At 43.7% G+C, this 15140-nt stretch overlaps 1 protein-coding gene across 2 annotated transcripts in view; it reads left to right on the top strand.

The window, feature by feature from the left end:
- Nucleotides 1–14777, top strand: part of col4a1 (collagen, type IV, alpha 1) — a 33074-nt gene extending 18297 nt beyond the window's left edge. For both annotated transcript variants that reach the window (XM_086124062.1, XM_086124063.1), the window contains exons 7-52: nt 176–229; nt 324–350; nt 454–528; nt 601–663; nt 755–790; nt 896–934; nt 1594–1683; nt 1797–1832; nt 1952–2011; nt 2171–2206; nt 2799–2843; nt 2934–2966; nt 3345–3405; nt 3536–3571; nt 3691–3837; nt 3950–4033; nt 4124–4207; nt 4643–4713; nt 4792–4983; nt 5060–5228; nt 5344–5436; nt 5570–5674; nt 5756–5853; nt 6024–6174; nt 6269–6382; nt 6491–6658; nt 7022–7111; nt 7536–7688; nt 7789–7887; nt 8024–8113; nt 8204–8343; nt 8592–8718; nt 8806–8886; nt 8957–9055; nt 9195–9245; nt 9335–9520; nt 9627–9760; nt 9849–9921; nt 10008–10079; nt 10265–10393; nt 10574–10672; nt 10749–10961; nt 11048–11225; nt 11317–11431; nt 12168–12340; nt 13221–14777. In XM_086124062.1, coding sequence (XP_085980188.1) covers nt 176–229; nt 324–350; nt 454–528; nt 601–663; nt 755–790; nt 896–934; nt 1594–1683; nt 1797–1832; nt 1952–2011; nt 2171–2206; nt 2799–2843; nt 2934–2966; nt 3345–3405; nt 3536–3571; nt 3691–3837; nt 3950–4033; nt 4124–4207; nt 4643–4713; nt 4792–4983; nt 5060–5228; nt 5344–5436; nt 5570–5674; nt 5756–5853; nt 6024–6174; nt 6269–6382; nt 6491–6658; nt 7022–7111; nt 7536–7688; nt 7789–7887; nt 8024–8113; nt 8204–8343; nt 8592–8718; nt 8806–8886; nt 8957–9055; nt 9195–9245; nt 9335–9520; nt 9627–9760; nt 9849–9921; nt 10008–10079; nt 10265–10393; nt 10574–10672; nt 10749–10961; nt 11048–11225; nt 11317–11431; nt 12168–12340; nt 13221–13302 — 4551 coding nt within the window. In that variant the 3' untranslated portion in view covers nt 13303–14777. The remainder of the gene's footprint in view (nt 1–175; nt 230–323; nt 351–453; nt 529–600; nt 664–754; nt 791–895; nt 935–1593; nt 1684–1796; nt 1833–1951; nt 2012–2170; nt 2207–2798; nt 2844–2933; nt 2967–3344; nt 3406–3535; nt 3572–3690; nt 3838–3949; nt 4034–4123; nt 4208–4642; nt 4714–4791; nt 4984–5059; nt 5229–5343; nt 5437–5569; nt 5675–5755; nt 5854–6023; nt 6175–6268; nt 6383–6490; nt 6659–7021; nt 7112–7535; nt 7689–7788; nt 7888–8023; nt 8114–8203; nt 8344–8591; nt 8719–8805; nt 8887–8956; nt 9056–9194; nt 9246–9334; nt 9521–9626; nt 9761–9848; nt 9922–10007; nt 10080–10264; nt 10394–10573; nt 10673–10748; nt 10962–11047; nt 11226–11316; nt 11432–12167; nt 12341–13220) is intronic.
- The last annotated feature ends 363 nt before the right edge of the window (nt 14778–15140 follow it).

Below are 15140 nucleotides of genomic sequence, written 5' to 3'. Positions count from 1 at the left end.
GGTAATTTTGTAAAGCAAATGAGTATAAAATGAATAAAATAGCATCAAGTACAATACAATACAAATTGCATCTCCCCATTTGGCGATTGAAAAATAAGACAAAGGAAATTTTCCTTAGTTAAATGTAGATCGCCCCCTAACCCCCAATTCTGATAATGTCGTGTGTGTGATTTAGGGTGACAGAGGAAGAGACGGTGTTCCTGGTTTTGATGGTCTTCAAGGACCTCCTGTAAGCACTCACACTGACTCAATCAGGTTATTCCAGGTGATGAAATGTCATATAAAAAACATTTATTGACTTTTGCTTTTTCCTCCTGTTTCAGGGCATCCCGGGGCTTCCTGGAATTAAGGTTTACTGGCATCATCGTGTTTGATACAAATATGTCTCACATCAGCTCCACGCAACATCTGGATGAAATGAATTTGACGGGAGCAATATTTGGACTTTTGCAGGGTGATCCAGGTGGTGGGATTGGCAATATTCTCCTTAAAGGAGACAGAGGCTTCCCGGGCACACCTGGACTTCCTGTGCGTATTTTGTGCGTGTATGCGTGAACATCGGAATTGGGAGGTTTTTCATCACACAGTCTGTTTTCTCAGGGATCTCATGGACCACCTGGGCCTATCGGTCCTCCAGGGCCTCGGGGTTACATCGGACCCAAAGTGAGTTATCCCAACGCAAACATTTTGAAAGCCAAGAAATTCATGGGAGGGGACAGCTCAGAGCGTTTGTTTTTTTTTGTTTGTTTGACAGGGTGATGTCGGTCCACCAGGCCCTCCTGGAGAAAAGGTACAACCCAGCATAGGAAAACATGCCAACCAAGCACCGTCCTCTTTATTTGTTATTCGAGCTACAGTATATTGATTGAAACATTTTTTTTATGCTCTCTGACAGGATGACAAGTTGTCCTTTGAGAGTGAGAAAGGAGAAAAGGTGAGATTTCATCATTGTTATTATTATTATTATTGTTGTCTTCTCAGAATCAATGAGAAGCATCTGCATGATGTTTTATAGAATTTGAATGAATATGAAAAAACATGACTAATAACACACTTCTTCATCATATTATTTATTCTTGTTTTCATTGTGCTCAGTGTTGGTTCACATTTCTTCTTATTTCAATTGCACACTCAAAAGCACTAAAGTGTACTTCATTGTTAAACTGCCAGAATTTTCATTTACAAAAATCCAAATTTCTTTCTCATTGAATTTCATTCAATATTTTTAAAATCATATTAAATATTTTTTAAATTGAGTGCTATCATTACAATTTGAAATGGATCATATTATTAATAATTGTCTTTGCTGGTGGGGTAGCTGAAATAAATCAAGTTAATGACTTGTAGTGAACAAGTTCTTCACTGCAACTACAGCACCACCACAGCAATAAACATATACTGAAACTAGAGTAAATAAAAACGGTACTAATGATTATTGGGTGATTACGATCATTAGAATTAGAACTATCATTATGGCTATGATGATTCTGCTGATGGTTACTTTGTTAGGGCAAATATTTGAATACCACTCTTGTGTCCTGAACTCAGATGTACCTAATGAAGTGTCTGACAGTGATGGTGCTTTCTGTGCAGGGCGACCGGGGCTTCAGAGGCCCACCCGGCCCTCCTGGACCCCCTTCACCGGGTGTGGAAGGTCCTGGCACAGAGTTTATAGGACCACCGGTGCTTACTCACTCATGTGTCTGAAAATCCACCCATTGTTGCATGTAACTCAGAAGGTACATTTCTTGTTACTTCTTCTGCATTCTGACTGTGTCATGTTTCTATCTCCAAAGGGAAAGAGAGGATATCCAGGGGAGAAAGGAGAAAAAGTTTGTCATTTTTGCTTTCTATGCTTCTGATGTAATTTAATGTACTTAGCATATGGCTACGTTACACACACACACACCCACAAAAAAAAAATCCGTTGGAAATGTGATTTTCTCTGCAGGGCTATTGCAATATATCTTTGAATGGAGTCAAGGGTGAACCGGGCCCACCAGGAACACTAGTAAGTCACTGAAAATGTATTTGATGGTGTTGTACATGTATTGTATTATCATTTTCAAGCAGCATTTAAAAGATTAATACTTGTATTATTAAAAAAAAACAAAAACTCTTACCTATTTTTTTAAAATTAATGTGACTGTTTTGTTTTGCTTCGTTTTAGGGCAAACTTGGCAAGGAAGGAGACGAAGGACGAAAGGTAAGAAAAATAAAAATAATCATAATAATTCAAGGCTGTGTATCCTGTGGAAAATACATGTATTTTAGAGATCCCCAACAAAGCCCCCCCGCCCCCAACTGGGAAAAGGTGGAAAAAAAATTGCCCCCAACACCAGTTTCTGACTGACCTGACATTTGATGAGCTCGCATGTGAAAATGTCATCAGAGAAAATCAATGTGAATTTCAACAAAGTAATTCACCTAAATGAGCTCCAATCCAATACAGGTATACAGAGGACACATTAACCCTTTCATGCAACCTGTAACCTGATAACATGATCAGCTGTCAACTGTAGTAACCGCTGTTAAAGGGTTAAATTACAAAACTTATTTCACCCACGCCATCGAATGTGGCCAAGGTCATTTTAATGATTCGCCATGAAAAAAAGTGATGAGAAAGTCCAATTCCCGCTGCACCGAAGCTTTATTGTCCCTGTGTCTCCACATTTTAAGAGTGAGAGTTTTCCAGGCCAATAAAACGATGAAGCGCGAGATAATAAAACTATCAACAAATTGATCATTGGTTTATATTATGGTGACCAAGGAAACATCAAAATCCTTCTGTCACATAGGGAGAAAAGGGCTTCCCAGGAAATTATGGATACCCTGGACCTCAGGTAAACAATGCAACTTGTCTATATTTACTCATCATATAGCAAAACCCTTCTTTTAAAAAATGTTATTATCATCTTTTGTTTCGTCTCTAGGGTGAAAAAGGAGAAAGAGGGCCTCCTGGATATGTACGTTCAGATTTATTTATTTATTTGTGTATTGCTTTTTCTTATTCGCACCCTTAATTTAAATATGAAAACATTTTATCCTAATTATTATTGTTCATGTGAAGTGTTGGTATGATTCTGTTAGTATATAAAACTGCTTTTTCTGCTCATTATTATCATCAATGCCTTTTTTCCACTGTGATTGGCTGCTTTTTTTTTAATCCAGTTGACTTGACGATGAAGCTAAACCCCCCGTAATATTAAGAAATCACCTGATAAATGAGCTATACTACACCACTTAACAAAAGTCGCTTTCGAGCACGTTCAACATGCAAATATGGCTGTGAAGAAGTGAGTTGGAATTGTAGTTTGTGAAGCCGTCCTTCTGGTCGTTTATAGGCAAGTGGCGCCCCCGGTCCCCCCGGTCCCCGTGGCCTCCCTGGGTTACAAGGAGAAAAAGGTCAAATAATGCCAAACAAACACGTACATGGGAAAAGACACACACATATCCACTCTGCTAAATCTACAACAGTACAGTACATTAGCTCCCTTGACTGATGGTTAGTCCCCATTGTGTTCTGTTTCAAAAGGTTTTCCTGGACCTCAGGGAGAAGCAGGCCCACCAGGTAAGACAATGATGTGTTTGCTTATGGAAAAAATACATACACGCATGCATGCAGGAACACATGCAGCACACCTGTGTAACACACACACACACACACACACACTGTGTCTTGGACTTCAGGACGCTATCTTGAAGGACCTCGTGGAGAGACCGGCCAAAAGGGGGATGTGGGTGAGAAAGGAGACAGGGGTATTGAAGGAGAGTCTCTAGTTGGACCCCCAGGGCAACCGGGCCCAGAAGGACCCCCTGGGCTTCCAGGATTACCCGGTATGCTTTCAATTTATATACTACTCTGACTGCAGGGTGATTTCTACGCACACTGTTTGACGAGAGGTGTTTTAAATTCCCCATTTTATGGATTTTGTGTGTGTGCCCACAGTTGACCCAAATGAATGCACCAATGCAAAAGGTGCCCCTGGCCCACCCGGACCTCCAGGACTTCAAGGAGAACTGGGACAGAAAGGTTAGGACAATCAAATCTACGAGTTCTACGATGGACTGTACTTGATATGCACGGTATTTTTTATTTTTTTTTGCGTGTGAATCCAAACAGGTGACAAAGGAGACACTTGCGTACTGTGTGAGGGGTACGGACCTGCGGGATTACCTGGTCCCCAAGGTCTTAAAGGGGAGCGGGGTAAGTAAAAGTGGTGTTGTAGTATAGCGTTTCACACAGCAGAAAATCCATTGTGGGATCATTTCCCATTTCGTGACTGTAGGTATGAATGTGATTGTAAATTGACTGGTGACCAATCAAAAGGCTGTGGTCTGCCTTTCAATCAAAGTCAGTTGGGATAGGCTGCAGCTCCCCGGACCCTTGAGCAGCATAAGCAGTAAAAGATGGAATGATGGATGGATGGAAAGTATAAAAAAAAAAAACTGGGGTCTGAGATAATGATGTCCGCATGCAATATGATTCAGACACTAATATTTGGCCATAGCTTGTAATTGTATCAGCGTCACTGTAAAGATCACAACAGCTGTGCAGGTTAAAATAAGACACACCGTAAAAGTGGGGTGGAGCTTGACGGTGGTGGGGAGTATGCTTGAAGTATCCCTCATTTGTTTTCAGGACCTCCTGGTCCAGTGGGAGGCAAAGGAGACAAGGGTAATTCTGGACCCCCAGGAGCTCCTGGAAGACCTGTCAGTAGCACAGATAAACTTTCATACAGTAACTACAGTCGTTATTTCTCAAATCCTTATAACTCAACCTGTACATAGGGCATCAATGGCATTCCTGGTTTGATTGGGGCCCCTGGTCCAGTTGGAGAGCCTGGAGATATATTCATTGCGCCGGGTCTGAAAGGAGACAAAGGCTTCCCTGGTCCTGGTGGTTCACCTGGACAACCAGGTGTAGATGGACACCCAGGGAGGGATGGCCTACCTGGTGTTCCTGGCCACAAAGGAGAACCTGTATGTATTGTGTCATTTGAATAGTTTAAGTGGGAGAGTGTAAGTCTTCATTCTTTTTTGTCGACTTTGCTTGCAGGGCACAGGGGGCCTCAAAGGTGACCGTGGATCAATTGGGGACCCTGGTCTTACAGGCCCACCTGGGGAGAGGGGTCCCCCAGGTCTGCCAGGCTTTGGGCGACCTGGGGTCCCTGGAGACAAGGGGACTCAGGGGAGGTCTGGCATCCCTGGATTACCTGGAACACCTGGTAAAAGATTGACATGAAAAAATTACCTACAACCCTATTTAAGAAGCTTTAACAAATGAGTCTATTGTTCTCGCAGGCAATCATGAATTCACTTTGTAAACTTTACATCTACCAGGTGCGAAAGGTGAGCCAGGTCAAGGTGTGAGTATTCCCGGACCGCAGGGCGTACCTGGACCACGAGGAGAACCTGGCACAGATGGACCTCAAGGTGAACAGTGACATTCATTCTGTAATTTTTCATCTTCTACCAATCCAAAGAAATTGTTTTGGTAATTGTAGAAGGAATAGACTTCATGTGGGGGGAGGGGGGGCATCAATTTGATCAGACCGTGTTGTTGCAGGTCTAACGGGTCTCCAAGGAGACTCGGGAATAACAGGTTTTACTGGAGAAAAGGGTGATCAAGGACCACCAGGAATTGGATTTCCAGGCCCAACTGGTGCAAAAGGTTAATTAGCAAAACATGCCCCGTATTCTTTAACAAATTCATGAAATACAAATACTATAGAGATTTCATTCGTGCTTCTAGGAATCAGTGGAATTCCGGGTTCTCCGGGATTACCAGGAGAGACAGGAAGGCCTGGACAAGATGGTCTTTCTGGACAACCTGGTCCACAGGGACAAAAAGTGTGTATATCTTTGGTCCTCTCAGCCAAACGACTGACGAGTGGAATGATGTTCTATAAAAGCAGGACCCTAAAGCAACTTGTTTCAGTTCATTTAACTTGCGTGTTTTGAAAGTGATTGTGTGTCTAAACGTGAGCCTCACCACTGCATCGTATCGTCCTATGTTACAGGGTGAACCAGGAATGGGACTCCCGGGGCAAAAAGGCTCACAGGGTTCTCCGGGTATTATTGGCTTTCCTGGAGAGAAAGGTAACACAGGATTACCTGGTATTCCTGGGCAAGAAGGCCTGACAGGACCACCGGGACCTCAGGGAGTAAAAGGTATAAATGAACGGCTGCAACAGCAAATATAGGATTCAGTCAATGCCATCTCGTTGAAAGACAAACTTATGCAAATATTTATATTTGGTCTTAGGTAACATTGGGCCCCCTGGACCAGCTGGAGTTGTAGGATTACCGGGTGCTCCAGGTAAGGGCTTGCCAGGAGCCCCAGGACCACAAGGACAACCTGGAGAGCCCGGTCCATTTGGTAAGTAAAAGTCGTATTTTTATAGTGTTGACTACAATAGAATTGTTACCAGATGACAAATTGTATATTTACCGCGTTGTTTGACTTATCGTTTGCATTTCTTTGTAGGTAGGATAGGTGAAAAGGGAGAGAGGGGCTATCCAGGTCCTCCCGGCATTGGCATGCCAGGGCCTCAAGGAGAAAAAGGACTCACTGGGTTACCAGGAGTCCCTGGTGTAAAAGGTTTGCCAGGAGCAGCGGGGTTGCCAGGAAGGGATGGACTGATAGGAGACCAAGGTCAGAAAAATGATATAGTATTGATTCTCTCTCTCTGTATATATATAGTGAGACAAATAAAGGTTATTATATATTATTATTGTTATTATATACAGTATACATATTTTGTGTGTGTGTGTGTATGCATGTATGTATGTATGCCTGTCTATCTATCTATCTATCTATCTATCTCTCTCTCTCTCTCTCTCTCTCTCTCTCTCTCTCTATATATATATATATATATATATATATATACTGTATATATCTTTTTTGTACCTCGTCAATGCATCCATCAACGTCCCCGCTAATTGGTAGCAACATTAAACTAATTCTCTTGAACTCTTTTGAGTCATAGTAATTTCATTCTGTCTCTTTGTCGGCCAGGTATAAAAGGTGAAATGGGGGTCATTGGCACGCCAGGATTGCCAGGATTTCCCGGACCACCGGGTTTACCAGGAAGTCAAGGCTTGAGAGGTATGGAATCAACTTATAAGATAAATCCTACTTTTTATCAGCATGTCAGTTTCTGACTGTGAGTGGGGTGCAATTATTATCTGGATTCCCTGCCGAAATGCTTGGCCTTTTGGTTGTCTTGGTCAGTCTACAACTTTTTCGGTCTGATCGAAGTGTTTCTGTGAAAAATGCTATCAGAAAATGATTTGTAGCTATGAAGCCATTCCTAGGAGAGGTGACTGTTGTTGGTCTGGAGATGGCTGAAGCACTTTTATGATTCCAAAATACTTTGATTTTGCCCTTTGATTTTGTGAGTGTACATGCATAATCCAGTTTCCTTCTGGTTAGCTGTTCGTCCAGTTCTGTCAACATAAATAGATCGGGATTGAGGATCCTACTGTTCGAGTTTTGTGACAAAGGCCCCCATTAAATGTCTCATTCTTAGGTGATCCTGGTCTTCCTGGTTTGCGAGGACAAGACGGAGCATCTGGACTTAAAGGAGAGAGAGGGGAGACGGGTTTACAGGGGCCTCCAGGGAACATGAGTAAAGTTGACATGGAGCACATGAAAGGACAGAAGGGAGACCTTGGAGATCCAGGTGTGAAACCATGAAACAGCAGGGCTCATTCATGTCTCACTCTCATGCACAAGAAAGTAAAGTGCTATTCAATATAATTTAACAATGTCTGCCTCATCAGGAAACCCCGGAATAACAGGACAGAAAGGCTTTCGCGGACTTCCTGGAGACCCTGGAATGCCAGGAAAAAATGGAGAACCTGGTTTACCCGGCCAGCCAGGTGTCCTGCTTAATCAATCACAAAAATATCCAAAGTTAAAAACATCAAAGGGACAACCAAATTCATGTCATCCACCTCAGTGGAGGAACTTGTACTTCCAGGTAAATGTTGTTTGTATTTGATCACTGTGTTGCAGGTAGGAAAGGAGACACTGGCCTTGCTGGAGAACCTGGCCATATGGGCCCACCTGGACAAAAGGGAAGTGCAGGCGAGATGGGAATACCGGGTAAGGCGAAATGCAAACAGAGGTGTAAATGTAACAAGGTGAACATTGGAAAAGTACTTAAAAAAGTTTTTTTTAACTTATTGCGTGCAGGTCCAGTTGGTCCAAAGGGTCTTAAAGGAGACTTAGGTACACCGGGCCATCCTGGTTTTAGAGGAACGGATGGAGAGAAAGGAGACCGCGGAACACCTGGTGAGCCAGGAATCGGTCTCCCAGGATTTCCAGGAGAAAGAGTAATCCTCTATCTTTATTTATCTTATTTTATGTTGTGCAAATGACTTGATCTTGACTTGAAAATTTAGACTCCCTTTTTTTTGAGTCTTGCTCCAATATAGACATATACATATCAATTAATTATAATGATCCAATAAGAAGTGTTCCAGGACCAGTTTTGGGTCTATGTTTGGGAAACCCTTACCAGCAGTATGTTCTGTGGTTTCAAAGGCTGGACTGCCTTTATTTATTGGACTTTCTCTTCTAGGGACAACCCGGTCAACCAGGATTCCCAGGACTGCGAGGAGAGAAGGGTCTCAAGGGTCACATGGGAACGCCCGGCATGCCCGGATTGCAAGGAATTAAAGGAGACAAAGGCATATTTGGCACACCAGGTCAGATTTCACGCTGTGTTGTTGCATTCATCCACAAGGATCCATGGACAGCATGACTCACGATATGTAACCATACAATCCATGTAGGCCAGCCAGGAATACCTGGTGAGAAGGGTGTCCCTGGGCTACCAGGGTCTGCAGGAGAACCTGGTCAGGATGGTCGGCCAGGTAAGTACTGTGTTGATTCTGCTGATTTTGTGCGCTGCAACAAATCCAGTTTGAACTTGTTTTCCACCAGGTGAGAGTGGTTTGCCAGGACCCCCTGGTCCATCTGGAGTGAAAGGAGAAGCGGGTGTTGATGGCATCCCTGGGCCTTCAGGGGAGAGAGGAGACCCTGGTTGGTTCCAGATGATAATTTTCAACATTTTCCAATTTTTCTGCATGATTTGATCAAAACACTACAGTACTAGTCAAAAAAAGATTCCCATCCCACACCTGTAAGAATGCATGACTATTCAGTAAACTGTGTTTTGCAGGTTTACCTGGTCTTAGTATTCCAGGACCCCAAGGGGAGCTAGGCAGCAAAGGTGAGATTAACCTCACTCACTAATTAAATATTTCACAGATTTCAAGTGATCTTAATTGTGAAATGTCTCCCGCTTGTCTTGATATCCAGGTGATAGAGGTAGTCCCGGCTTCCCCGGCAGCCCGGGCTATCCTGGTGTGCCTGGTATCAAAGGTGACAAGGGACATCCTGGCTTTCCGGGACGCCAAGGTGAGCCCGGAGAAATCGGGCTCCCAGGATTCTCTCTCGAGGGCCCTAAAGGAAACCAGGGAGAAATAGGACAACCTGGAGAACCAGGTACATGGCAGTTTACAACAATTTACCATGTACAAGGACGATTTCTGAACAGTCTGATTATATTGTACCATAAATAAACGCAATTTCAAATTACTTCATATTACAGGGGTCATTGGCACTCCAGGACCTTCTGGCGTGGCAGGACGAGATGGCCAGAAGGGAGACAAAGGAGACCAGGGTCTTCCCGGTTTCCAGGGAGAGTCAGGGCAAAAGGGTGACTCTGGAACACGGGGATTTCCCGTATGTAACAATGCCATTGCTATATGTGCAGTAAATTGTTACTTAATTGGAGCAAGTTCTTCAGTATGTGCGTATTTTTGTTACACAGGGGCCGGCTGGTCTTCCAGGTGTTCATGGTCCCAAAGGAGAGAGGGGACTGCAGGGGGTAGCCGGGTTCCCAGGTGGATAAATATGCATCTTAGTCTTATCTGTGAAAGACATCGTGTGCTAAATCCGTTCTCCTGATGTTGTTATCATGGAAATCTAGGTACAAAGGGTATTCAAGGTGATTTTGGATTCAAAGGAGAACTTGGAGACAGAGGATTCCAAGGAGAAAAGGGTAAGAGGAATCAACATAAGGTTGAGTCATTCCACTGCCTGTCCATTTTCCATACTGCTCTATTCAGTATTAGAGTAACGCTGGAATATAGGCTAATTGATGAGAGACACCAGGGACATATAAATTACCAGTTATAGGTCTTGATGGATCTGCATAACATTAAACAATATTCCATTGTATTTCAGGTAATGTTGGGCCACCTGGTCCCCCTGGTCCACACACCTTCATCAAAGGAGACAGTGGCCTACCGGGTATCACAGGCTTACCAGGACCGCAGGGGCCAGCTGGGCTCCCGGGGCAGAAAGGACAGCAAGGTAACTTGATGTTGATTCTTAAGAAGTCACTTGTTTGAGTGCAATTGATTGTTGACCCTATTAATCACAGCTTGAGGCGAAATAAGTCCGATGTCTGATGACCATCCCGAGTTGTTGCAGGTCCTCCCTACTCCCTTTAAAAACTTTGCTTCCATTTCATTTAATTTTTTTTCTTTCCAGGCCTAACAGGTATTTCAGGGCCAAAAGGAGAAGATGGCCTCCCTGGATATCACGGTCAGCCAGGATCCAAAGGCGATGCTGGTCTGCCTGGGCCTCAAGGTCAGATGTCCACAAAATCTGTGTGTAAGGATATATCCCGTTTAAAGAAACAACCATGAACAAATCATATTGTTAGGACCCAGAGGGTATCCTGGCCCACCGGGACCTGATGGTGTTCCCGGCCAAGTGGGACCACCCGGCCCCTCCTCTATGGATCATGGTTTCCTGGTGACTCGGCACAGCCAAACAGTGGAGGTTCCACTTTGCCCCGAGGGCACCTCCCCCATCTATGATGGTTACTCTTTGCTCTACGTGCAAGGCAATGAACGCTCCCATGGACAGGATCTCGGTGGGAATCTTACAGAGGAAACAATGTACGGAAGTCATACGATGAAGGAGCTCTGTAAAGGAACACTTTATCCCTTGGGTTTCCAGGTACGGCAGGAAGCTGTCTAAGAAAGTTCAGCCCGATGCCCTTCTTGTTCTGCAACATCAACAACGTCTGCAACTTCGCCTCCCGTAATGATTACTCTTACTGGCTCACCTCGCCAGAGCCCATGCCCATGAGCATGGCGCCAATTACCGGTGAAAGCATCAAACCCTTCATCAGCAGGTGTGTCTTCGTACTGTCCATCAAATTATTCAAGTGCTATCACGGCACTTACATCACATCTCGGGCAATTCTCATACACTTGTTTTTAAAGGTGTGCGGTGTGCGAAGCTCCAGCCATGGTGATTGCCGTTCACAGTCAGACAATTATGATCCCCCCATGTCCTTACGGTTGGGACTCTCTGTGGATCGGCTACTCTTTCGTCATGGTGAGACACAACAATATCTTTGCTGGACTTTATCATATCATTTATCGTATCATGAGTTCGTTTGCCTCACAGTTTTGGCATTCAGGGTTCCAAAACTTTTTGTGTGGAGTTAGCATGTTCTTCACGTGGGTTTTTTTCCCCAATATATGAGACACCTCTTCTCACATTCGAAAAAGATGAATGAAAGATTTATTGATGACTGAATTGTCCAGTTGTGAGTGTGAATGGTTGTATGTCTATAATGTATTTGCCGTGCGACTGGCTGGCAACCAGTCAAGGGTCTATCCTTGACTGGTTGCCAATGGTCGGCCAATGACCAAAAGGGTCAGACCAACTGAGCCACAGCGACCCAGTCATGTGAATGTATCCTCATAGCTTCACATTTCCGTTTTTCTGTGAGGACTTGTTTGAGAAGCTTTCTTGGTGTCAACATGAAAAGCAGAGAGCTGCCTATTACTGAAAAGCAAGTACCGGTATTTGTAAAGTAGAAAGGTGGAATTGGGCAAACTATTGCCCAAACATCAGTTTTCATGTGTAGATTTCCAGGCCATTGTCTCTGTCTGTCATGTTGATAGCCGACTGTGTGGTTTATTTTGTGTTGTGTGATGCTGCAAGCAAAAAAAAAAGCCTGTGTTGCCAAACACTAACGAGAACTACGTACCTGAAAACTCAGAAAGATACATACTACCCATATGGCCCCCATGACCATATTCTGTGTATGTCTGGGTTTGTGTAGCACACTAGTGCAGGTGCTGAGGGCTCAGGTCAAGCTCTGGCCTCTCCTGGTTCCTGCTTGGAGGAGTTCCGAAGCGCTCCGTTCATCGAGTGCCACGGCCGAGGAACCTGTAACTATTACGCCAACTCCTACAGCTTCTGGCTTGCGACAATTGAAGACAGTGAGATGTTTACGTAAGTCAGATGGACTTCACACACGTGCCGTTTTAGAGATTAATTTGTGATATTGTCTCACAATGTTTTGTGAGAAACTGATTTGGACTGTCAACAGTAATGATGGTGCATTTTGTCAACCATAATACTGCGAACGTAAAGTGGACCCCTCTCCGTGAGCCGTCACCTTACCGTGGTGGAGCGGTTTGTGTGTCCCAATGATCTAAGTTGCCTGGGGCTGTATGCACCTGGCAGGGTCACCCAGAGTAAAAAGGGCTTAGGGAAGGGATCGGACAAAGCACGGCTGTACAAACGGCTTATGATGAATGAAATGTTGAATGAAATATATGGACCTTGGTTTCCCTTGCCCGGATGTGGGTCACTGGGGATCCCTCTGAAGACAAGCCTTGAGGTGGGGCTCGCTGGCGAGCGCCTTGTGGCCGGGCCCTACACCCATGGGGCCCAGCTGGGCTCAGCCCAAAGAGACAACGTGGGTCACCCTTCCCATGAGCTCACCACCTATGAGAGGGGCCAAAGGGGTCAGGTGCAAAGTGAGCTGGGCGGGGGCCAAAGGCGGGGACCTCGGCGGTCCGATCCTCAGATGTCGAAGCTTGCTCTAGGGACGTGGAATGTTACCTTTCTTGCAGTGAAGGAGCCAGATATTGCCAACAATAACAATAGCATCAAAATATCGTGCCAATATTTCACCACTGATGTTGTATGTCACAGTAAAATCGTTAGTGACATTTCATGATATTTACGGAAATTAAAAAGTTATATTTGCTGTATCGTGATACCGTAATACAGGGATGTTGATACAATATATTCCAATATCAATTTACCCATTTGATTTTTCCATAAGTTGAATGGTATCATGGTTTTGCTCTCTCTTGATCTCCAGGAAACCCGTCCCGACGACGCTAAAAGCGGGAAATCTGCGAACACACATAAGCCGCTGTCAGGTGTGCATGAAGAGGACATAAACCCTGCCTGACTTGCGATCACATTCACTTGGCTTTAAAACTTCCTAACGCCCGAGGATGGTGCTATTCCCCTGCATGTGTGAACGCAGAGGGAGGTTTGAACGTTTGCAAACCGGAACAAAAACCAAAAACAAAGACCAAGTGCCTCTTTTTCCACGCGGAACACTTCTACTAACAAAGAATGGCGCCCAGTTTACCGCTGCACTGAGTACTTGCCCCCAAACTGGTAAACTAGTGTTCATTTTAAATGGGTTGCTTATGTAAGCCAGGTGCTATTGAATCGTACTTATCTGCCGTATCGCATTTCTTCTCTGAAAGATAAAAGCTACTTGTTTATAACACACAGCCACACTCTGTTTTTCATCTTGTTTACACACACTGATATTACGGATGGGACTTGCCACTGATTCTACAAATCATTTGCTAATGCACGACACGCAAATGTATAACCATTACCCTGTTGTAAATATAATGCATTCCTAGTTCAACATACTCTCCTCAGGTTATTATTGAGTCGACTTTTGTGTTATTAAATCCCTTTTATTTATAAGATGTATGAGACTTTGTTGGACTCGAGTGAATGCAAGGTTCAATGGACCCGAAGACATTTAGCGCCTTAATATCGTGTAAAACAGCATTAGAGTAGAAATGACCGATCACAATGTGTATGTTTGGCAGATAACTTCTCTGGTGCAACAATGCTTCGTATCCACAAAAACAAAACAAACAAACAAATACAAATTGAAAATGCCACAGTTAGAAAAGCTTACACCATTTGTTGTGAAAGTAGCCTTGTTGCAACAGAAGAAACTCTCCCCACAACACATTTTTGTTTGTGTTGTTGCTCTTGTTGATGCTTAAACAAAGGCACTAAATGTAATTGAAATAACCCAGCTTCACTGCTTTTCTGCCTTACTCTCCTCCCCTTCAATCTTTGAACCCCCCCCCCCCCCCCAAATGCACATGTACAGTATATACCTGTATACATACAACATATATTATACTTCCACATAACGTGTACTTGCTATTCTGCTTTTGGCCTTTATCGTGATTGATTGATTGATTGACTACAAAGTCACCCATATGGATGCTCCTATTTATACTGTTCATGCTAAAATTACTGGTAACCTGGGAAACTTGTTTTTTTTTTTGTGTGATATTTCCAACCAGACATCACCCATTCAATTAACACAAATTGACTACAACTGAAAATATTGCAAATGTTTAAATTATTCTGGGCTTACCTGTAAGGCTTAATGTGGTAATTATTCAGATACAATGTCAGACAGTCCACTACAATGAAGACTATCAAGGTTTTGTACTGAAAAACGAAAGGTATAATACCACTAATAAACTGACTAGAGCATGCATTTGTTAATCAAGTACAATGGAAAATGACGAGTGTCACTGATTAAAATCATTTTATTTTTTTTCCAATTTTGTGTAACTCATGAAATAAAGGCCTTTGTAGAACATTTTCTGTTTGTGCGACTGTGAGAAGGCGGTCATGCTGTAAACATGATATTGCAGTACTTCTCTGGGCCACAAGAGAGAGCCAGAGTGAATTGTCTTGATGATTTGGGATCTTCCGAGTCCTGGGGCTGCCTGAGTTTTTATGATATCCATCCATTCATTCAGTCCTTCATTTCCCGACTCGCTTTCTCCTCACAAGGGTCGCGGGGGGTGCTGGAGCCTATCCTAGCTGTCTTCGGGCAGTAGGCGGAGGACACCCTGAACTGGTTCCCCAGCCAATCGCAGGGCACGCATAGGGTTTTTATTATATTTTATTTTAATTTTGTCCTTCCAGACAGAATGAACAGATCATAAAAGTTATCAGC

This window comes from Hippocampus guttulatus, chromosome 11 (assembly GCF_054856545.1).
Source record: "Hippocampus guttulatus isolate MCC_2025c chromosome 11, RoL_Hgut_1.0, whole genome shotgun sequence".
Taxonomy (NCBI): domain Eukaryota; kingdom Metazoa; phylum Chordata; class Actinopteri; order Syngnathiformes; family Syngnathidae; genus Hippocampus; species Hippocampus guttulatus.
This window is presented reverse-complemented; position numbering and strand designations above follow the sequence as displayed.